This window comes from Podarcis raffonei, chromosome 5 (assembly GCF_027172205.1).
Source record: "Podarcis raffonei isolate rPodRaf1 chromosome 5, rPodRaf1.pri, whole genome shotgun sequence".
Classification (NCBI taxonomy): Eukaryota; Metazoa; Chordata; class Lepidosauria; order Squamata; family Lacertidae; genus Podarcis; species Podarcis raffonei.
In genome coordinates this window covers 25,282,079-25,306,315 of record NC_070606.1, presented here as the reverse complement: position 1 = coordinate 25,306,315, position 24,237 = coordinate 25,282,079, and the positions used below count along the sequence as shown (strand labels likewise).

The 24,237-nt window shown below is 44.1% G+C and overlaps 1 protein-coding gene across 1 annotated transcript in view; it reads left to right on the top strand.

The window, feature by feature from the left end:
- OPN4 (opsin 4) overlaps window positions 1-24,237 on the top strand; it is a 42,114-nt gene that overhangs the window by 907 nt on the left and 16,970 nt on the right. The window contains exons 2-8 of the mRNA XM_053388287.1: window positions 8,713-8,855; window positions 13,732-13,865; window positions 14,490-14,693; window positions 17,667-17,838; window positions 19,955-20,116; window positions 21,662-21,769; window positions 23,057-23,234. Coding sequence (XP_053244262.1) covers window positions 8,713-8,855; window positions 13,732-13,865; window positions 14,490-14,693; window positions 17,667-17,838; window positions 19,955-20,116; window positions 21,662-21,769; window positions 23,057-23,234 — 1,101 coding nt within the window. The remainder of the gene's footprint in view (window positions 1-8,712; window positions 8,856-13,731; window positions 13,866-14,489; window positions 14,694-17,666; window positions 17,839-19,954; window positions 20,117-21,661; window positions 21,770-23,056; window positions 23,235-24,237) is intronic.

The window sequence follows — 24,237 nt, the reverse complement described above, 5'->3', positions numbered from 1 at the left end:
GGTCGTGGTGCTTTTATTCACTTGTTGAGTGAGTCCTCCTCTAAGGCCTTTTAAGAAACTTTCAATAGGAAGGAAATGCTTTCATGAAATTCCGAAAGGGCGGCTAGCTTGGTCTCTTGCAGCAAAAGCAGTTGTCTTCTGGCACCTTGGAAACACGGCTTTATTATAGCATGAGCTTCTATAGGAAGTGGACGTGGTGGCTCTGCTCTAAATGTGGATCTTTTCTATCAAAGCTCTTGCTACAAATACACTCTCTATAATCCTTATAAAGTAAGAAAGGACTTTTTTAAAAAATCATTTCTGCCATTTCTATTTTTCCCTGTAACCTTGTGATCATTTTGCTGGTTTTTAAGGAACATATTTAACATATTTATCACAGGAGTTCTGAAAAGTAAAATGCCCCATCTCTCACCCTCTCACTTTGGACAGGGGATTAGTAACATTTGTCCACTGTTTAAATAGTCCTTAAAATTGAAACAAACAAAACGAAGAATTACTTTCAAATTAAGCAGGGAGTGGGCTCCTTTGTGGGATGCTGTGAAGAGGCTTGGTGGAGAGATTATTGCATGCCGTGAATTAAAACTGTATGGTTCGCTTTGCCTAACTACACTGGTGTTATGCTACACTTCGGAAGTGATGGGCATGCATCACAGTTTGCCGCACATAATTTACTTCCATCTTTCAAACTGCCTCTTGCAATCTTTCAGTTCTAACTTTTGTGAATGGGTTTTGGCATGGCTATTAGTGAAATTGGTGTTCTGAGGGCCAAGTCGTCTATTACTTCTGGCAGCTGTCTTGCTCATGCAAGTGGTCTGCTCACATAACTTCAGAGGAGAAAACACACTGAAAAATTCAGATGGGCTTCTGAGCCCAGCGAGCGCTCCATGCATCTTCTGTGAATTCTCTCCTCTGACATTATGTTGTTGTGTAAGATGATCATTTGCATGAGCATCAAAATGTACAAAAATCTTTCACTGTCTTAGGTGAATTCAGTATTATTACTATTACTATTAACCTGTCTTACACCCTTAGGTTCCAGGGTAGGTAACAACAATTACAGCAATATACAACACATACAGTAATTAGTTTTCTGTTTAAATCATGTGCGTGTTAATTGTAAATGGAGGATATATATGAGGGATCGCATCCAACTAAGTCCCCCTCAGAGCTGACATATTGAAATTAATGAAACTACGTTAGTCATGTCCATTCATTTCTATGGGTCTACTCCGGCACTGGATACAACCCAAGATCAAAAATGCATAGCAATCTTATGATATATACTAATAGCTGATTCAATTCTGCTAGTGCTGGTCCTTATGTAAGTCAACCGGCACCACTCACACACAAGAGTCTGTTTGCAAAAGTACCAGAGGCTTGCAGAAGTCGAAACAACCTTTAGGGGGGGGAATCCCAAAGTGGGAGGGGAGCCCCAGAACTGCCCAGTGAGGATGGAGCATGTTCGGTAGCAATAGAATTCTGATGGTGGGTTGGAAATTGGGTGTGGGAAAGAATAATAATAATAATATTAAATTTATTATTTATACCCCGCCCATCTGGCTGGGTTTCCACCAGCCACTCTGGGCGGCTTCCAACCGAATATTAAAAACAGGGCCACCTTCAGTTGTCTTTTAAAAGTACAATAGTTGCTTATTGCATTGACATCTGCTGGGAGGGCGTTCCACAGGGCAGGTGCCACTACCAAGAAGGCCCTCTGCCTGGTTCCCTGTAACCTCACTTCTCGCAGCGAGGGAACTGCCAGAAGGCCCTTGGCGCTGGACCTCAGTGTCCAGGTAGAACAATGGGGATGGTGACGCTCCTTCAGGTATACTGGACCGAGGCCGTTTAGGGCTTTAAAGGTCAGCACCAACACTTTGAATTGTGCTCGGAAAAATACTAGGAGCCAATGAAGATCTTTCAGGACCTGTGTTATATGGTCTCGGCGGCCACTCCCAATCACCAGTCTAGCTGCTGCATTCTGGATTCATTGCAGTTTCCGAGTCACCTTCTAAGGTAGCCCCACGTAGAACGCATTGCAGTAGTCCAAGCGGGAGATAACTAGAGCATGCACCACTCTGGCAAGACAGTCTGTGGGCAGGTAGGGTCTCAGCCTGCATACCAGATGGAGCTGATAGACAGCTGCCCTGGACACCGAATTAACCTGTACCTCCATGGACAGCTGTGAGTCCAAAATGACTCCCAGGCTGCGCACCAGGTTCTTCAGGGGCACAGTTACCCCATTCAGGACCAGGGAGTCCTCCACACCAGCCCACCCCCTGTCCCCCAAGAACAGTACTTCTGTCTTGTCAGGATTCAACCTCAATCCATTACCCACCATCCATCCTCCAACCACCTCCAGACATTCAGGACATTCATTGCCTTAACTGGGTGGGAGCAGGAATGGACCGTAGCATTTAGGAGAAGGAGATGGGTAACTGGAACCACAGGCAGACTTTGGTAATATGGCAATACTTCTTATTTTCACAATAATTCGTTTTCATGCAGTTGCTTTTTTATGGTTCTTCTCAGTAGGTACCCATATAAATATAGGTTTCATTATTATTACTATTAATAATAATAATATTTTGCAACCTTTCGGCTCGGCGCTCTGTACAGGGAAAAACCCGCACCACCCAAATCCTGCACTGCTGAACCAGAATGCTCTACAAAGCAATGTTTTATTGCAGGTCCCGCTGGTAATATTTATTCATTCAAAAGATGAAACAAAATCTCTTTATGCAAAAGAGATAAATAACAGTGCCAAACTGCATGCAGGCAAGAGCTTGGGAAATAGTGGGATTTGACTATGAGGATTTATTTTGAAATGTATTGACACAGCAGCATTGATGTGCACGGTGTTTTACAGAGTAATGTGAGCAACCAGTCAACCTGCAAAAGCAGGTCCAAGGAGCTTACAGTGTCTTTTCTGAGAGAGCAAGAGACAGTGGCAGACAGGGGAGGAGAGGGAAAGGTAAAAGCAAGTAGAATGAGAACATGCATGGAGACCGTTGAGGCCAGCAATTTGCTGTCATGATGGCCATCCAAGCAAGGATAGACAGCTCCGTTGAAAGAGCATGGGACTCTTAATATCAAGGTCATGGGTTCGAGCCCCACGTTGGGCAAAAGATTCTTGCCTTGCAGGGGTTTGGACTAGATGATCCTTGTGGTCCCCTCTATGATTCTGTGATTCTTTAAGGCAGGACATGAGCACAAAAGCACTTTCCCTGCTTGTGATTCCCTGCAATGGGAACTACGTGACTATGCGGTTACACACACTTAGGCTAGAGTTCATTAGAGAATGAACGTGTTAGGTGCTATATGAACACATATATTTCTGGGGTTTTTTGGATCTCATCATGGAAATGGATAGCAGATGGCAACAGCTGGTGGGGGGGGAGAGAGAAAGAGAGACAGGATTAGTGGAAAGTGGTCCAAATTTGACAGTCCAATGGAGATGTCATTTGCAAATGGGGGAAAGGGCAGACCTTTGAGATTACAATGTGCGGCTGTAGGTATATTTTCTATGTCACTTGTATGCCTTTTATTTTAGCTCTACATTTCTACCAGTGCTTTTTAGTATGCAAAAGTGTGGCATTTAAAGGTGGCCATATGTGTTGCTTAATGTGATGTATAGCCTCAAATTGGGAAGAAGACACAGGTGCTACTGGACTTGCTATGGGACACCCTTTGTGGAAGCCTCCTACAGCTCTGCAACTCATAATTTTTTTCAACGTGTGTGTGTGTGTAGGTAGGTAGGTAGATGATAGATAGATAGATAGATAGATAGATAGATAGATAGATGATAGAAAGATAGATAGATAGATAGATGATAGATAAACAGACAGATAGAGATGTATTTCTCCACACCTGACATTTGAAAGGGTGAACTGACTCCAGCCAAAAGTACAGATGGTAGCATTGAGTAAATAACTTGCATGTGTGAATCACCCACTGCAGGTTAAACCCCACAGACCGAAAGGCCATATTACACCCACAGCCAACTCAAAACCCAATTCTCTTTTAAAGGGAGACTATTCACCCTCTAGGGACGCGGGTGGCGCTGTGGGTTAAACCACAGAGCCTAGGACTTGCAGATCAGAAGGTCGCGGTTTGAATCCCCGCAACGGGGTGAGCTCCCATTGCTTGGTCCCTGCTCCTTCCAACCTAGCAGTTCGAAAGCACCTCAAAGTGCATCTCTGGCGGGAAGGTAAACGGCATTTCCGTGCGCTGCTCTGGTTCGCCAGAAGCGGCTTAGTCATGCTGGCCACGTGACCCGGAAGCTGTACGCTGGCTTCCTTGGCCAATAAAGCGAGATGAGTACTGCAACCCCAGAGTCGGCCACAACTGGACCTAATGGTCAGGGGTCCCTTTATTCACCCTCTTGGCTAAGAGTACTTAAGTAATAACTCACCAAGTGATTGAGGTGTGTGGATGAATCAACCTTTAAAAACCCTTACAGTGCAACCCTTACACATGGATCCTTGGCAAGTAAACCCCACTGGGTTCAATGAGACTTATTCCCAGGTATGTGTGTGCAGGATTGCAGCCTTGGACTTGGTTAAGAGGCCTCAGACACCTGGGGCAGTCTTACCTAGTGCTCTGATCAGCTCCTTTCAGCACGTGGTTGAAGGGGTGTATGGAAACCCTTCTCATTGAACCACTGGGTTTTTTTTGTGGGGGGGACTGCTAGTTATTCACCAAAGTGGCCAAGGGCTTTCTTTCTTTCAACCTTTCTCCTTTTTGCTACAAATAAGGGTAGGCTTGGAGCAGCAGCTTAAAAGGTAAAGGTGAAGGGACCTCTGACCATTAGGTCCAGTCGTGGACGACTCTGGGGTTGTGCCGCTCATCTCGCTTTATTGGCCAAGGGAGCCAGCGTACAGCTTCTGGGTCATGTGGCCAGCATGACTAAGCTGCTTCTGGCGAAACAGAGCAGCGCACGGAAACACCGTTTACCTTACCTATTTGTCCACTTGCACTTTGACATGCTTTTGAACTGCTAGGTTGGCAGGAGCTGGGACCGAGCAACGGGAGCTCACCCCGTCGTGGGAATTCGAACCGCCGACCTTCTGATCGGCAAGCCCTAGGCTCTGTGGTTTAACCCACAGCGCCACCACGTCCCTTTGGAGCAGCAGCTTAGTTTTTGTTAAAGAGAAAAGGAGAAAATGAAAACTCTCGTTCACTATCCTGAACAAAAAACACACACATCTACACACGCACAAATGCTGTTACCACCATTGCAACACGTTTTAGCATCCCTCGTTTTTGGAATCTGAAAGTTGAAAAATTCAACATACCCTAACGGAACCCAAGGTTGAAGAAGGCTCCCATAGAGCAGATGTGGTCAAAGTGGTGCTGAACATATGCTTCTGGATGGTGACTGCCTTCATTCCTTACCTTTAGCCATGCATGCCAGAGATCGGAGGAGCATTTTGCCAAAGGCCCCTTCAGACTTGGAGTCAGTCTTGCTCTTTCCTCATGGATTTGTTTTGCATGTGTATAAACATTAGAGCAAGTCTGCTTCTTTCCTTTCTATAGGACTGCTGGGCAAGACAGGATCTTTATTTGTTTTCATAGAAAAATGGAGAGACAATCCTGGGCCCTGCCTCCTCTTTGCATGTTGTTAGGTTTAATTGGTTTTCCGCAATTGGTATATTATTTTTAGAAGTCAGCAAATCTCTAACAACAGGATGGTTGCCCATGAAAAGTAACTTGGCTTGCTCCATAATATTTTCTGGGGATTATATGTCGATATTGGGAAACTGGAGAATGTTCAGTGATGCAAACACAGTAGGGTCAGGATATTTTGCCACCATTTCCCTTCTGGCCACTGGATGGATTTGACATTTCATTTTGTGGGCATTAAAAAAATGAAATGGGGGAATATATGCCCAGAAGAGATAAACAAAGATTTTCTTGCTCATGTGATTTAAGCTGCTTTAAAACGCGCAGTTCACTTGTTCAGCAAAGAGCCTTAACATCTGAGAGTGTTGTCATATGCAATTCTGCCTTTTAGTATTTACTGCGTCAGTTCTGGATGCTAATGTAGAGCAGCCCAAAGTATATTCCAAGCCTGCGTAGGTTTTACAACGGAATTTCAAATGGGGGAGATGGGGGAGAAAAAACCTGATTTAAACCATCACTTATGAAAATGAGATCAGGTTTTGGAAATACATCCCCAGTGTGCCAAGGTACACTGATCAGCTTTACTAGATTGTTAAAACTCTGTGTTGTTGTACTTTAAAATTATTTAAAGGTGTATTTGAAGAGTTTTTGCCCTCCATTTTGGTGAATAAGCTCCCAGATCATAGAATAATAGAATCTTAGAGTTGGAAGGGACCCACAGGTCATCTAGTCCAACCCCATGCAATGCAGGAATCTCAGCTAAAGGATCCAGGACAGATGGCCATCCAACCTCTGCTTAAAAACCTCCAAGGAAGGAGAGTCCACCACCAAACAGCTCTTACTGTCAGAAAGTTTTTCCGAATGTTTAGTCAGAATCTCCTTTCTTGTAACTTGGAAGCCATTGCCTCAAGTCCTACCCTCAAGAGCAGTAGATAACAATGGGGTGGAGTAGTTGGGCGTTCTGCTTCCAGTCACAGTCAACTTTATGTCTTTGGGATGCTCACAAGCAAAGTACAAAGCTAGCAGCCCACTGATGCCATTTCTCACCCCACCTTCTGACATTCTGAGGTATACTGCCCCTGACTATGGAAGTTCCATTTAGCTATTCGTTGGCCTGACATCTGCGAATTTGTGTAATCTATCCATCTAAGCAACTGACTGTTATCACCCCATCTTGAGGAGTGAATCCAACAAGTCAAAAGTGCATAGGGAAATGTTCCCTGAGACCAAGATGAGGGATTCTATGGAATGCAGATAGAGCGAATTGATAAGAATAATGATCTGTTGTGACCTCAAGGGAAGTATACAATAGACGAGCCTTCTTGTGTTTTGGCTCATTCCCCCCCCCTTCTTTTTTCCTTCCTTCTCCTTCTTTCCTCTTTTTTCTTTTTTCTTTCCCATAATGGCTTATGTTCTATGCCATGTCCTTTGATATTTTTTGTAGTTTTTTAGCCTTTTCCATTATTATTATCATCAAGGATTTCTTTTGTGATTTCAGTTGTTTATATTTATCTGTATTTGTTTAAAGCAAAATAAAAATTAAAAAAAATAAAATAATAATAATAATAAAACTGACTGTTATCACCCCTTCTTGAGGAGGGAATCCACCAAGTCAAAAGTGCATTATGCAAAGAAGTACTTCCTTTGGACTGCCCTGATGCTTTTGCCAGCCAGTTGCATCGAGAGATTCTCATGCCATGAGCTAAATGTAGGGGAGGGGACTCCTCCATTATGCCATGCATAAATTTTATAAATGCCTGCCTTATCCTAGACCCCCAACCCCAGGACATTCTTTCTTCTTCGTCGTCATCTAAGGCTTACATTCTAAGCCACAGCTTCTTGGACTCCCAGGATAGGGATCCTGATAGACTGCCATCATGTCTGCTTCCAGCAACTTCAGCAAACTGCTTTCTGTCCTTCTGCAGGTGAGGAAGGATCCCTGTTCATTCAAAAGGGTCCTCAGAGGGACCTGCATGAAAAAGGCCTATTTAAAAAAGAACATTCTTTGCATTTTCCTTCATTATTGTCACGAGCGATTTGAATTGTTTCGATGTTCCTAAAGAGGAAAACCTCTATCTCCAGTTGTTTTCAGTAGCAGCATGAAGCGGCATTTGGGTTCTTATACTGAAGGTGCTGTTGCTTGAATGCTGCCTTCATGTCCTAGCAATACAATGAAAGTATACTGGCACCAAGTGGCCTGAAGCCTTAGATGCAAGATTCTTTTTGCACCTCATTCTTCAGTGGCTTGATGGAACACTTTGGGCTTGGTGCATTTCTGCAATTGATGGTGTTCTTCTGAAGACTGTGGCATTAAACATAAATGAATTGTGGTGTTTTTTGCAGTTCTCTCTCTCTCTAACACACACACACACACACACACAAGCAACATTGGCCCGTAAGGGGAAAACAACACCAACTCCAAAATCCTTCACTGGGAGTACTGAAATAATTCAAATCCATTTAAATTGAATACATGCAGGTGACAGCTTTTCTTGGCACAGTATTTGAGTTACCTGGGTATTATTATGTTTATATCATCACTATCATCACTGAGTAAGCACAGACATGGAGCTCAATGGATGTTGATTACTACCTTCCTTGGAGCCTTATTTACACCAGATGCTAAAATGTGTGTCCTTCCTTCTCCCTAGAGAATCCTGGGAATTGTTTTGCAACAAGAAGGGCGGTCTAGAGATCCCTAACAGTGAGTTCTCACAAAATTACAATTTCCAGAATTCTCAGGCGCGGGGAAGATGTATAAAGCTGATATAAGTTTATGGTGTAACTAATACATAAAACAGATCCATGTGTATTCTTTTCTCTTTCGGTGGCAAGGAGGTCCTTTTGGCTTTACTTCTGCACAAACTCCCATGCTTTAAAGCTTAGTGAATGCAAACCAAAGCAGCTCCGTCATCCATAGTTACAGCGTTTGCATTCTGGTTGGAAAAGAATTAATTTCTCTGAAATATTAGTTCCACCCAGATTTTTAATTTCTTCTTTCTCTCCAGGAGGCATTGAAATACCTGCCCTTCTGGTGGGTGAAAGACAATGGGGCCTTTGTGAATTTCTGCCATTCTGTTTCCCCTCTAGGAGCTGACGATGCTGAAGCCCCCACACCCTTTCCCAACAGTGAACGTCCCAGCCCACACTCACTATACCATCGGGGCTGTCATTCTCGCAGTGGGGATCACAGGAACTCTTGGTAACCTCCTGGTCATCTTTGCTTTCTGCAGGTATTCACACAGTTACTTTCTGCTGCGCAGTATTCCCCGGGATAGGTTTCCATGCTAGCCGCACCAGAGGGCATTGGGATGTATCTAGGAAACAATCCTAGTAGATTGTTGATCCATCTAGTTCAGTAATTTTGAATCTCAACTGGGCACTTTGCTCTTATTGCATTTTGTTCCTTAAACTGTTCTGCATGATGAGTTCTCAGGAAGCTCTTGAAACGGCGAACTGTATAAACAGTGTGCATTTGTTTGAAGGAAAACAGTTAGGAAAAGAGCCTGAGGAATCAATGTTTCCATTCCAAGACAAACTTAACGGTATTGAAACGAGGTGCCCTTGACAGAAAATCGGTTCTCTGTTGATGCCTACGGAATGTTCCACTATTTTCAAGGCATCTTGATTTGTGTGTCCCTAGTGCTCTGTGTGTGTGTGTGTGTACACATACATTTATTATACAGGCTTCCTTTCTTAATTGTGCTTTTAAAGGGAATGACAGAGGCCTACTTTGTCAATGAAGTATTAACCTATATCTGGGCGGTATTGCAGAATGCTGGTTGAGGGTTGTGTAGTTGTGTAGCCCCCCGGCTTGTGTAGTTGTGTGATCCTCAATATGGAAAAAAAAATTCCCTCTGCTTGGAAAACTTGATTTCAAGGAGTAATGTCCAAATGCAGCCCTTTTCCTGTCATGATAGCTTTCTACGTGCAGGAAACATGTTTGCATGGCTGGACTCAGTTGTCATTAAGGGTTTCAGCTCAGATTAAGGTAAACCACCTCAATGGGAACTAGGCCAGAGGCTGTAGAGAATATTAAGCAATGGGTGTGTAGTGTCAAGATGTCATGAGAATAAGCAAGGAAAAAGCAACTGTGGCATGGTCTCATTTTAGTAATGGGATTGGGCTTGCTACAACTTGATATTTATTGCTACTGGGGATCGTCAGTCGCATGCTGCCCAATATCAAGTGGGTCAAATGTGGGTTGGACAAGGTAACTGTTAGGTGGCCCAAACTAGCAAAATGAATTTCAATAGGAACAAATGTCATTTTCTACACTTAGACAGAAAGAATCAGCTGCACAAATATAAGATGGGAGAATCGGGGGTTCTTAGTAGACCACAAGCTTAACATGAGTCAACAGTGTGATGCAGTGGCAAAAAAAAGCTTGTGCCATTTTAAGCTGCATAGACAGAAATATAGTGTCCCAATCAAGGGAAGTAATAGTACCGCTCTATTCTGCTTTGGTCAGACCAAACCTGGAGTACTGTGTCTCATTCTGGGCACCATCATTTAAAAAGGATACAGTCATACCTTGGGTTGAATATGCTTCATGTTGAGCGTGTTCGGGTTGCGCTCTGCAGCAACCCGGAAGTAACGGAGTGTGTTACTTCCGGGTTTTGCCACTCGTGCATGCGCAGACGCTCAAAATGACATCACACGCATGCGCAGAAGCAGCGAAAACCAACGTGTGCGTGCGCAGATGTGCCATCACTAGTTACGTTTGCTTCTGGATGTGAACGGGGCTCCGGAACGGATCCCGTTCACATCCCGAGGTACCACTATATTGACAAACTGGAATGTGTGCAAAGGAGGGTGACCAAGATGACCAAGGGTGTAGAAACCAAGTCTTATGAGGAATGGTTAAGGAATTGTGTGTGTTTAGCTTAAAAAAGAGAAGAAGGAGAGGAGATATGATAGTCACCTTCAAATATCTAAAGGGTTGTCACATGGAAGATGGAGCAAGGCTGTTTTCTTCTGATCCAGAGGTTTTCTCATGAACCAATGGCTTCAAGTTACAAGAAAGGAGATTTCGACTAAACATCGCTAAGAACTTTCTGACAGGAAGAGCTGTTTGACAGTGGAACAGACTCCCTTAGAAGGTGGTGGACTCTCCTTCCTGGGAGATTTAAAGCAGAGGTTGGACGGCAATCTGTTATGGATGCTTTAGCTGAGCTTCCTGCATTGTAGGGGGTTGAACTAGATGACCTTTGAGGTACCTTCCAACACTACATTTCTATGGCTGCCAAGGGTGCTGGGTCAGAGTTCAAGAGCAAGAGTTTCAGGACCATGGCCAGCACTCCTACAGCAGGGAGAAAATTGCCTAAGCACAAGCTTGGTGCAACTGCTAGACGCAGGGGTCGGCAAGGCTTACCGGGCATGGGCCGGATCACTCCTGCGGAGATCCTCCATGTTCCGGGCCAGCGCAGCGCGGCGTGGTGCCAGAAATCGCACCTGCGCAGAAATGATTTTTGGCATCTGGGCATGCGCAGAAGCAATTTCTGGTGCCGCGGACATGCACAGACACAATTTACAGCATCTGCACATGAGCAGAAGTGATTTCCGGAGCCACGGAAGAGAGTCCCTGCACCGCACTCTGCCAGTTTAGCGCAGCGCACAGGGACTCGCCAAGCAGACGGCTCGGTTCAGGGGGTGGCTCGTGGGCCTGTTAAACAGCCTCCATGGGCTGCTTCCGGCCCATGGACTACAGGTTGGGGACCCCTGTGCTAGAGCATTGTGTTCTGTTCTCAAGGGTCCACTGAAGGCTTATGGGTAGTTAGACAAGCATCCTTTGGTGCTCCTTCCAGGCTGTGAGGTTTGGGGTTTCAGAGACTTGGTCCATCAATACTAACTTGATCCTTGAAGGAGTCATTACAGCATCCTTCGGAGTCCATAGATGAAGTTACATCCTTGATGTTTAGGGGGTGAGGTGTGGAATCTGGTGACACACCAGGTCTACCCAGGATGAGCTAGGTGTGCATCCATTTCCACCTTGGTGCTATGACTGCTCAGGAATTGAGGGCTCAGGGTCTGGGGCCATGACATTTCCTCCTTGTTTTTTTCTCAAATAGTGTAGGTTGCCAGCAGAATAAAGTAAAAGATGAGACCTTCTGCAGTTATTAATGTTGCTGGTGATTAAAACACATACAAAACCGTTGAATCTAATCCCTGTATTTGGAAACTGCTGCTAATCTGGCCAGCAGTGGAAAATGGCCTCCCTATACAATATGACCCAGATGCAGAAAATCCATAGTACATCTGCTTTAATTTCCCGTTAATCACCAGCAGCGGAGAAATGTAGGACAGAGCATTCAGAGAGGCGGGCATTCTATTTGTGTCACTGGGCTAGTGGTGAAAGCCTGTCCATGTGTGCCACTCTGTTGTGAATAGTTGGCCACTACCAACTGGTGGCCCTACCAAATTTTACAGCATCACCCTTTCACTTGTAGCTCAATATTATCTACATTGGCTGGGAGTGGTTCTCCAAGGTTTCAGCCATGGGACATTCCTGGCCCTACAAGGAGAGGTTGAACAGGGGATTGAACCTGCAACCTCTTCCATGGGAAGCAGATGCTCTACGAATGAGCTTCCTTTGCACATATCATGCAAATATACTTACCGTATTTTTCCCTCTATAACACGCAGATTTTTTCTCCTAAAAAGGAAGGGGAAATGTCTGTGCGTGTTATTGAGCGAATGTGTGGTCCCTGGAGCCGAAAAATCAGGCAAAAATCAAATCGCGCTTCACGGAGAAGGGAAACCTGAAAAGAGGAAGCGGCTGCTTTCCTGCATTCTGCCTCAGGGTCTTACTGCCCACCCTTCTCTGTTTCGTTGCTGTGTTTGCTGAAACGGAACAAAGAGCAGGGAAAGCCCCTCCCCTCCAGGCAAGCAGAGGGGAAAGCAGAGTGTCGTTCCTTCTAATTCCTCTCTGTGCTCCGGTGCTGCTGGAGGAGAGGGAGAGAGAGGGGGGGGAGGGAGAGAGAGGGGGGGAGGGAGAGAGAGGGGGGAGAGAGGGAGAGAGAGGGGGGAGGGAGAGAGAGAGAGATGGCTGGCTTGGGTGGGGGGAAACTTTTGCCTTTCTTTCCTCCCTCCCGTTAAATCCCTCTCCTGCATTCTTAGCCAGCTGCTTCTCTGCACACCCCTCTCATGTCCCTTCTTTGTTTTTCCTTCGCTCCCCACTTAAAATGTGGTTACAAAGCATAGATCCACATGGTATTTGTAGGCAATGCTCTGCCTGAATGCATTGAGAGTCAGTGTGGTGTAGTGGTTAAGAGTGGTAGTCTTGCAATCTGGGGAACCGGGTTCGCGTCTCCGCTCCTCCACATGCAGTTGCTGGGTGACCTTGGGCTAGTCACACTTCTTTGAAGTCTCTCAGCCCCACTCACCTCACAGAGTGTTTGTTGTGGGGGAGGAAGGGAAAGGAGAATGTTAGCCACTTTGAGACTCCTTCAGGTAGTGATAAAGTGGGATATCAAATCCAAACTCTTCTTCTTCTTCTCTATAACTGGGAAGGCTGTACTGATAGATGAAAGCCTGTGTCTTGGGAAGCCCTCACTCGTGATCATCTCAGTTGCCTTGGTAAAATCTACCTCAGACCTTTGGACCAATATCTTCAGAATACAGAAGCACCCCAGAACACAAAAGTTGGCTACCCTGCTGTAAAGATGGGGCTCAAATTCAATTTGTGGGGTGTGTGTGTGTAAATATGAATCTTCCCACACTGGTAACGTAAGTTGCTTACCTTTTTTTTTGGTCTTGCTGCTTGTTTTGAACATCTTAGTCTGTGTTGTACATTTAAAGCAGTGTCATACCACTTTAAATAGTCATGGCTTCCTCCAAAGTATTATGGGAAATGTCATTTCTTACGGGTGAAGAGAGTCATTAACCTTGAGCTACAATTCCCAGAGCTCCCTGGGAAGAGGATTTATGGTTAAACCACTCTGAGGTGGAGCTCTGTGAGGGGAATGAGGCCTCTTAACAAACAATAGTCCCAAGGATTCTTTGAGGAAGTAATGTGGTGTGACACCGCTTTCAATTTAAGGTGCAGATGAGGCCGTAGCCCTGACACCCTCTTAAGAGTTACTTGCATTCTCCTCTCTTCTCTCACAGGAGCAGAGGCCTTCGGACTCCTGCCAACATGTTCATTATCAACCTGGCTGTTAGTGATTTCCTAATGGCTGTCACCCAGTGTCCAGTTTTCTTCACCAGCAGTCTCAACAAACGATGGGTATTTGGTGAAAAGGGTATGTTAGAAACAGATTGTCCCCCAAATCATTTAGACTGAACAGGCTGGCTTAGAAGTTTATCAGATTGCCAGTGGGACTGCTGCTGTTGTTGTTTTTAATCAACTGTCATTGAAGACTTAACAAGGAATTTATAATAGTTTGTTGATGGTTTCCCAATTTTTCGCACACCCTGCCTCTTTGGTCAAGAAAAGCCATTCTTGAGACTTGAAGGTGATGTTCCCTTTGCTGTTGTAACCTGAGGAGGAGGAGGAGGAGGATGACTAATATTGCCCCAGCCACTCTGGGTGGCTTCCATTAAATATTTCTTATATTCCACCCATTATATTGGGGGAAATTGCTTTGCAGAAATTCTCTACATTAGTGAAAATTGCTTCCCAACATGTGCATATTTGGTGAAAGTAATCTCAAATGCTTCATGAGAACTTAAAACAATCATCATCACCATGAAACGGTGTGGAAATGTGGATAAGTGAATTTAAAGCGAGAGAAACAGAAAACAGAGAGAAATCGAAATGGCGAATAAGTCCCTTCCTACCCTCACCTAGTGTCTATGATTAAATCAAGTAAAATAAGTGTGCATTTTGATTTGCCTGCTAACTCTGCTGTGCTCTTTCTGGAAAGGTTGCGAGCTGTACGCTTTCTGCGGAGCGCTTTTCGGCATCGCTTCCATGATCACTCTAACAGTGATAGCCCTGGACAGGTACTTTGTGATTACGCGACCCTTGGCTTCCATTGGAGTAATGTCTAAGAAGAAAGCTTTGCTAATCCTGTTAGGAGTCTGGCTGTATTCCTTAGCATGGAGCCTTCCTCCCTTCTTTGGCTGGAGTAAGTGAGACAGAATTTTTAAAAATCTGATTGCTTGATACTGAGAGGAAAAGCAGGAATTTATAGAATGGGCCTTTTAGAGCTTGTGACAGATGAAAGAGGATTTACATATTTAACAGGAAGAAATTCTCTGTAAGGGAGACGGGTTCAGAGCAAACAAATCTCTAAGACATATAACCAAGGGGAAAAGCTTTGTAGTGCTTACGGTCCGTTCAATTACATTGCAGTGACGCCTGTGCTGGGAAACTCATTAGCGAATTACAGAGAAAAGAGGAGATAAAATCAGGGATGAAAAATAATGGGGGGGGCATCTTGCATAACATTTGCATAACCTTCTGCATTCAAGCTGAGCTGAACAGCATAAATAATAGGCATGAATAAATACAGGATATTTTCCTGATTTTCATATAGATTCATTGTTCACAATGGGGCCATACTGAAAGCCTTGATGACATGGAATAGTGTGTGTGTTTGATCCAGTTCCCAACATTTTACTTCTTTGCTGTGCTCTAAGGTTAAGTTTTCACAGTGTGTCAAAGAGATGGGGTGCTAGGTGCAAGTTTATGGGAGGGGGCAATAAAATTGAATATTCATTGCCTCCCTCCCCCCCCCCAGGTGTTAATTTGGAGATCCAATCAGTGTTAGGGTTTACCCTGCCAATGCACTACTGTTAATTGGGTCCTCTAATCAAAGTTCAAATTGCTCGTTAGCAACCCAGTAAGACAGGGAGTAGAGCATAGATAGAAACCAGAAACTCAGAATTGTAACTGAAACAGCTCTCTTGATTTGTTGATGTGCAATGTGCCATTCAAAGCATATTACTATCTTCATGTGAAAGAGAATGATGTTCTGAGCTTTTAATCAAAGCATAGCAACGTGAAGCAATAAAGCACATAGCAAATCATACGGAGTAGAAATAATATGAGGATAACATTGTAATAGGTTTTACAGGGCAATCAGAGCTTGTTTCCTAACCTAATTGAAGAGTTGGTCTGCTAATTCCCTCCAATCCATCTAGTTGTGAAACAGAATTTCCATACCATATCCTAATTTACGTAGCATTTCGGAATAAAGTCCACAGTTGGGAGGGAGCACATGGAAAATAGCTTGAATCAGGTGTGCCTTGCACTATCAGCACATGTTTATTGACAGATGTGCCTTTTTGCCTAGGTCTTTGACTGAGTGGACATCTTCCCCTATCCTACGTTGCTGTACATTGCATTTCTGTGTTGCTGCTTTGTCGCTCTGATATTGGTTGTGTTTGTGGGTTTTATTTTATGATTTTAATTGTACATTGTACTCATTTGAATTGTTATGTTTTTGTATCCTGCCTTGGGACTGTTTGGTGATGGATGGGCTGTTACTACAAATAATCATCATAATAATAAGCTTAAGAGTTTACTAGTTTACTTGTTTACTACTGTTACCTCTGCTCTGGGAAAACAGGAGTGGCACAGGCAGACTCTGAGGACATCTCAGCCCAGAGCGAGCATTCTTGCATGGGGAGGAGGGCTATGGAATACCTTGCTGCAGCAACTGCAGTCTTCCTGGAGTGCCAAATGGTGGAGATTGATTTGTTGGCCAATGAGGACCTGCAAATCTCCTGCCCTTCCTGTCATGTCACCTGTGGCAAAGGTCTCTGTGTGGCTAACAAGCTGACCAGGGCTGGGGCCTCATAAAAACCAACTCAATATGCATTATCCATGCAAGATGCACCAAAAGCAAATTTCAGTTGCTTTGACAAGAGACTCTTTCGTTTCACGAATAGCTTAAGTGGGCAATATGAGAAAGCTCACTTCAAAAAGAGGCACAATTTGATGAGACAGAATAATCACTTACAGAGTATTAGAACCACTGGTTTATAATTAGATTCTCATTGTATCCAAAATATGCACTCTCACGGGACCAATAGGGAAAGCTGGGCTCAACATCTGGTGTGACATTTCCCAAAGCAGAAATAATAGAAGTTATTGGTAGGAATGGTGGGAATCGCCCAGGCTACAGCAGTTTAATGTCCGCAGTTAATTGCATTCCTACACAACATCCATCAGGAGAATAGTTCCTATTTCTTTTGTGTTTCTTTAAAAACAATGTTTATTTAACCGCAAACTTAATTATATGTACCAAATTAATTTCTATTCTGCTGGTGGTTTTATCGAGAGCTTTAATAATCTGTTTCATCTTGTGCTTGGTCACGAGAGGTATGGTTCTTTTCAGCCAACAAAAGGAGATGTGTTAGTTGTTCAGCAAAGCCTATCAAATAAACCTCCTCCCATTAGCAGCAGGGAATAGCGAGGTGTCAGTCTGCACAATCTAGCTTGTGGCCAGAGCAAGGTTGATAAATTAAAAACCATCTCTGTAATGGGACACCAGGAGTCTTCTAGGAGCTGAAGCAAGGAGAGGATCTGAGCTGCACTGAACTTGTTTACACTGTAACACAAATTCATAATGGACCTGTATTATTGTCTTTGTTCAGTTTCAGCATATGAATCACCTCAGTGCAATAGCTTGCATCCCAAGGTCTCTTCCATAAGTGGAAATCTCTTGTGCAAGCACAACTCACTTGCACATGTGCAGCATACTGGTGATTTTCACTATTCCCTTGCTAAGCAAACTGCCTTATACAGAGTCACCTAGTCTTGGTCCACCCAGCTCAGTATTATCTATTGCTGATCGGCAACTCAGGAAAACAGTTCATGGATCTGATAAGGTGGTCTGTAGTCCACAAAAACATAGTCCAGAATAAATTAGCTAGTTGTTAAATTGCCACATGATTACGCGGCAATGAATCCTATGAGTTAACTACAGACTTTCTAAAGCAAGCAAGCAAAAGGCTATCCTCTGAAATGTGGTTTACAGCATTATTGCACAGCTTTAGTAAGCTTGAAATTAAATTTCTGATTGCATTTTAAATTTAAGTTCCAATAACTTTTGGAGGGAAAGCTTACTTTCCCCCCTTGTCTTTCCGCTAAGGTGCTTATGTTCCGGAAGGCCTCCTGACATCTTGCTCCTGGGATTATATTACCTTCACCCCATCGGTCCGTGCCTACACAATGCTTCTCTTTTGCTTTGTGTTCTTCATTCCCCTAATTGCCATCATATACAGCTATTTCTTCATTTTCAGAGCCATCCGGAATACAAACAGGTGAGTCACGCATGTGCTTCCCATTGTTTGCGTTAGTGGAAGGTTACTTTGCCCCCCACCCCCTTCCCCCCAAAGTTGTGACCTCCAGCCAGTAGGAAACAAAACAGGAACATGGAGTGCAGGCAAAAATGGCTGTAGATTCTGCACCAAGTTCCCGCATCATTTTGATAGGCACTTGGATCAGATTTCAGAGAGATATTAGGGAGTCTGATTTGGAGAATAGCTCCATGAATTATCCGAGGATTGGAACAGACAGACAGACAGAGACGAATCAGATTTTACTTGAGTCTAATTTACAAAGATGAATGAGAACCAGGGTTGCAATTAAGAACTGACATGATGTATTGGATGGAAGGTAAATCTAATTCAGAGCTGTTTGTACTCTTTGCTTTAAAACGAACATGGAAAGCAAAATTCTGCAACCTGTATAAATTCTGCCAATGGTTATTTCCCTTCGTTTGTGTCTGTCCCCCTTTCCCATCTTTTTTTAATTAGATTTTGCTTTATTTAATGTATTCTTTTGAAAGCACTTAATGGTGGGTTAGATCCAGACTCCCTTGATGCTTGGAGCACACTGATTGAGAAGTCCTATTGATTACAGTGGGTCTACTCTAAAGCATCATTATTAGTCCAGTTTGCCTCTGTTTTCATAGTTTGCACAATTTGTTCTGCTTCTGCTGCTGTTGAGAGCTGTTTTGGAGAATCCTTCCCCAGGACTGATAGGCACAGGAAGGAATGAGGAACATGTGTGGTCATCTACAGGAATCAGAATCATCAAGAACCTGGATAGCTCAGTTGGTTAGAATGCGGTGCTGATAATGCCAGGTTTGCAAGTTCGATCCCTGTATGGGGCAGCTGCATATTCCTGCATTGCAGGGGGTTGAACCAGATGATCCTCAGGGTCCCTTCCAACTCTATAATTGTTATTCTATAGAATTGTAGAGTTGGAAGGGACCCTGAGGGTCATCTAGTCCAACCCCATGAAATACAGGAATCTTTTGTCCAGTATGGGGCTTGAACCCACAACCTTGAGATTAAGAGTTTCATGCTCTACCAACTGTGCTATCCCACCTAATAAGAAATGACACCTGCATTTTTGTTGCATAAAGCCAAAGATGGGGAGAAGGCGTGTTAAGTGAAAAAAGAATGATACAGGTAGAAGGGAGGGTAGAAGTTTGACACCTTTGCAGCATGATCAGATTGAAAATGGCATTGCATGCACACTGCACTCTCCGTCTGAGGGGTATACACAATGGGCAGTTCTACACTGCAGGCTTAAACCTCGCTGAAAATCTCTTGCCCTGTTGAAGTTGAGAAATGCAGTTTTTTTGAAGGTGCCAATATTAGAGATCTCTGGCACCCTCTTTGTCTCAGAGCTGTAATTCTTAGGGTCCCTTTAATGGTAACGATAACAAATCAACATCTCTGAAACAGTTTTGAGCTTGTATTGATGGATGAGCCTGGCAAGATAATGAAGGTTTTGGCAGCACATGCCGAAGATTTGAATTTTTCATGCCCGATTTACCAGCTGCTTCTTGTGGATGAGAATCTTGTGACTGATTATATGGGGGAAAGAAAACTACATGCTTGCACTCAAAGATCCACATGTAGAAGCAGAAGCACTCTCATATAATTGGCGTTTGTGATTTTGCCCCAGATGCAGCTCCCTCCATCATGTTGCATTCTGCTCCAGAGCAGAAGAAGGAGGGACCATAATGGCTCAGTGTGGATGTGCTTTGCCTGTGGAAGGTTCAAAGTTCAACTCTGGTAAAATATAAAAAAGCTGATGATGGGAAGGAGCCCAGCCTGAGACTCTGGAGAGCCACCAAAACAGTCAGAGACAACACTGGGTTTGATGCACATATAGCTTGACTCAGCACAAGTTGGCTTCCTATGTTGAGAGCCCCTAACCCTCCCAAATGGCTTTTCAGAGACTGCTGAAGCTGCATCTGTGAAAAGGGCAAATTGACAACACAAACACATCTATGTGCTTCCATTGATGAAAGTGGATCTTTGGATATAAATGGCGTTGACCCAGTAATAAATAAACAAGTGGCATTCTGCGTAAGCAGACCTCACTTTTGTTCCTTCATTCATGTTTTGTTCTTTTCCTCAGGGCTGTTCAAACCATCAGTTCAGATGGTACAAAAGAATCTCAAAGGCTGTCCCAGAGGATGACGAATGAATGGAAAATGGCCAAAGTAGCCCTGGTTATCATCTTGCTTTATGTCCTCTCCTGGTCTCCATATTCGATGGTAGCTTTGCTGGCTTTTGCAGGGTAATCAAAAAATCTTGTTATGTCTGCAAGGGGCCTGGGGGAAATGAAATGAGAACAGAAACAGTGAATGAAGCACACTACAAATGGCCAACCAATGAATCCAGGTGCTTTACTGCAGGAAGTTCCTTATAATCGGCAGCTGTAACCAAAGTAGAGGAGATTATAAATGTGGCATGTGTTAGCCACCCAACTCCCGGTATTTGATCTTATAGACACTTTTTTTTAGATTTACCTAGAATTGAGGATATTGGCCAGTGCAGACATGCAAAAAGCAAACAAACCCCGAACCTAAACTTTCTCCACATGATGCCACCTGTCCCACCATCCCCAGGGATGCTTTGACATGGAAACTGTAACACAGATAAAGCCACAGCTACTTAAGGGGGAAAGCCCATATTCTTAATGGCTGAAAAAGATGCCGTTGTTGTGGCTGCAGAAATCATCTCCAGAAAGCTCAAATCATATCTGTGGATGGCTCTTGAAGCTGGCTTGGAAGTTTCAACTGGTGCAGAACTCTGTAACTCAGTTTCTGTTCAGAGCAAAACAAAAGAAATGTATCTCCAGCTTAAGCTCAGGAATGTTGGCTGGCGTTTCAGCTTTGGGGAGGAATGGCAGGATATTAGTTCCATAAATAAACAAGCTGGAGTTTGGCTTCACAACTGCCATAAGTTCCTTGTGGTCCTCTTTCTCTGAGATCACAGGGAAGGTTTTTGCCTGGTCATCCACCCATCCCTCCTTCAGTCGTGGAACCCCTGGTGGCACACAGGTTGTTCCACCCAGACACTAACCATATCCAGACTTGCTGTACTTCAGTGATATGGTGGCCTTATGTGCCTTCATATCACTGTCCCCCAATAAAATTAGAAAAGGTCATGGCTGCCTCCTCTTCATCATTCATACACCATGGAACAGCTTACCAGTGGAAAGCCACAGGACCAGTTCCATAGCACTTCTCAGCTAACAGGTGAAGATGCTCTCGTTTCAAAACACTTTTCTACCAAGGCAGATGCTGTTGATTCCACTTGTTGTTGGGCATTCCTTCCTGCTCTTCCTGCTTTTACTCCAGCTGCCACTTTTTTGTTGTTGAATTTTTTTTAATGGCCACAGTGTTCTTTTTCAATTGCTGATGCTGTGCTTCAGCGATTTGTTTTTTTAATTGCTTGTGTGCATTGTTTTGCAGTGTTGGACAGGTGATGTTGCTGTTTTAATAGAGGATCTTGCTTTTAATCTACTTAATTATCTATTTAATTATGCCGTTGCTGAGTTGCTGCTTCAGATCAAGGTTTTTCATTATTTTAAATGCATGCCTTTGGGCAGGGAGGAGGCTGATAAATCTGTTTTCCATGTGAATGTGCTCCTAAGTTCAGCCGAGGTGCATCATTTAGAAGATTTTGCGTGTCTGAATTTATCCAGTGTGGACTAGCACTTTGAAGAACTTTGTGGAGGAGCATTCAAAAGTACAGTATGTTATGTAAAAGGGGGAAAGGGACAGTAGCCATACCCTGGCAGAATTAAATCTAAGAAAGTGTGTTTGCTTTGCTTTAGGTACTCCCATGTGCTCACTCCCTTAATGAACACAATACCTGCAGTGATTGCCAAAGCTTCATCCATCTACAACCCAATCGTTTACGCCATTGCCCACCCCAAATACAGGTAAGCTTCACCTTTTGTAAAGAACTGGGGCTTGCAACCAGTGACAGGTCTTCTTTTAGGGCAACCGCAAGCAATGCGGGATGCCACTTCTGTCATATTAACACTATCTCATATTTAACATCTCACCTGGTAGGTGTCGGCAGTAAGGTTTCCATGCCAATGAGCGAGTGGGCTCAAGGAGGAGGGCCTGATCTCTCTGTTCCTCCTCTGCCAGTCTGCTTGGTTTCTACACTGACTAAGGAGGGAGGAAAACCCATCCATCAGACCCATCCCTCCTCCACCAGCCCACAGTGAAAAGGCAAAAATTGTTTTACTAGCCACTCTGGCCCCATGTCATGCATGGAAATTGATGCTAGCATCTCAGCAGGCTAGTAACAATTTACAAGTGCACATACAGGGGATTTAAGCAGGTGCAGCTTTTCTCACAAGCAGCACCCATCGACAGCCCCCTTCTTATGCTCAGCTATACTCAGCTGTCAAAAATCCCAGCATCTGGCGACTCAAATCGACTCCATCTTAAATGCAAAGTCAGAAAAAACCCCAGGCAAAATGAGTTTTTGCTGAATTGATGAAGTCTCTTTGCTTGACAGTTCTTGAATGGTAAAGATCATATGACTGCACAATGAGTATATATATACAGTGATATATACAGTGACTGGTATGCATGCCGGTGAAGTTTGCAGGCATGTCGGTATTTAAGATCAGATAGTTTTGTTGTTCGCTAGGAGAAAACCGAGTAGCAGCAGAGGTCCACGGTGTCAAGCTGCCACACATGGACTGCTCACCCACCATGTGGAGATTCTGCCAGCTGAAATGAAAATGCAAGCGTCCATTCCTTTTTGTATTGACACACTCCTAATCTAGCAAGGGGGATGCCTGACTGGAGGCAGCTTACATGTCATACGCAGGGCCCCGAACCACATCTGCAGACCCAAAGAGTACACATTCATCTGAGCAGCTTCCTTTCACATTTCATGATGCAGATAGCAATCAGGATTTCCTGCTATGTTTTGATACTGGTGGGAACGAACACCGTCAACATGTGTTTCTGCCTGTGAACGGGCTGATGCACACAACTGTAAACTGGATTCCACAGTGCAGTCATATCCTTTTATAGTCCAATAAGGTCTTTAATTCAATATGGCCTCTCTCACGCTCTTCGCCTCTCCCTCTCTGAATGAATGTACGTTTTTAGCTTGTGTCGGAAAGGACAAAAATGTTTTAGTCTGTGTTTTGTGCTTGCAGAGGTAGAAAAAATACTGATGGGCTTAATTTCTTATCCCTTAGAATGGCGATTGCAAAATTTCTTCCCTGCCTTGGATCTCTGCTAAGGGTTTCTCATAAGGACTCCAGATCTAACAGCTTCCCTTCCACCAGACGTTTCACTGTCACCAGCCAGTCCTCTGATATGAATGGGCTGCCAAGAGGAAACAGACGGCTCTCCTCTGTCTCAGACAGTGAATCTGTAAGGATAACCTTCATCTACATTGTCTAATCTACAGTATCAATGAAAGGGATGTGCAGCAAGCTGGTGGGCATAGATTAGACATGTCCATGCTTAAGTCGTCAGTGGGGAACCCTTTCTCAGCCCAAGGGCCACATTCACTGGTGAGGAACCTTCCTGGGACCACATGCCAGCAGCAGATGCAGTCAGAGGCAAACAATAGCTGAGCAATGGATGCGACTCCATTGTTGTTCTACAATGACTTCAAAGTTACAATAAAGGGGGTTCTGACTAAACATCAGGAAGAACTTTCTGATGGTAAGAGCTGTTCGACAGTGGGATGAACTCCCTTGGAAGGTGGTGGATTCTCCTACCTTGGAAGTTTTTAAGCAGAGGTTGGATGGCCATCTGACAGGGATGCTTTAGTCGTGATTCCTGCATTCTTCGGGGTCCCTTCCAACCCTATGATTCTATAACTGAGACCCAAACGGAGCTCAAAATCTCTGGAATCTCTCTGGAGGTTTACAGATCTGTATTAAAGGTAAAGGTAAAGGTAAAGGTACCCCTGACCGTCAGGTCCAGTCACGGACAACTCTGCGGTTGTACACTCATCTCGCTCTATAGGCCGAGGGAGCCGGTGTTTGTCCACAGACAGCTTCTGGGTCATGTGGCCAGCATGACTAAGCCGCTTCTGGTGAATCAGAGCAATGCACGGAAACACCGGTTACCTTCCCGCCGGAGTGGTGCCTATTTATCTACTTGAAGCGGTACCTATTTATCTACTTGCACTTGGCATGCTTTTGAACTGCTAGGTGGGCAGGAGCTGGGACCAAGCAACGGGCGCTCACCCCGTACTAAGCCCCAAAAGAGCTTCCATGTGATCAGAAGCCTCTGGCTGGCTGTAGCAGCTATTAGATAGTATTATTATTTATTTATGTATTTACTAATACCGCCCTATACCCGTAAATCTCAGGGTGGTTCACAATATAAAAAACACAGAATACATAATAAAAATAAAAACAAA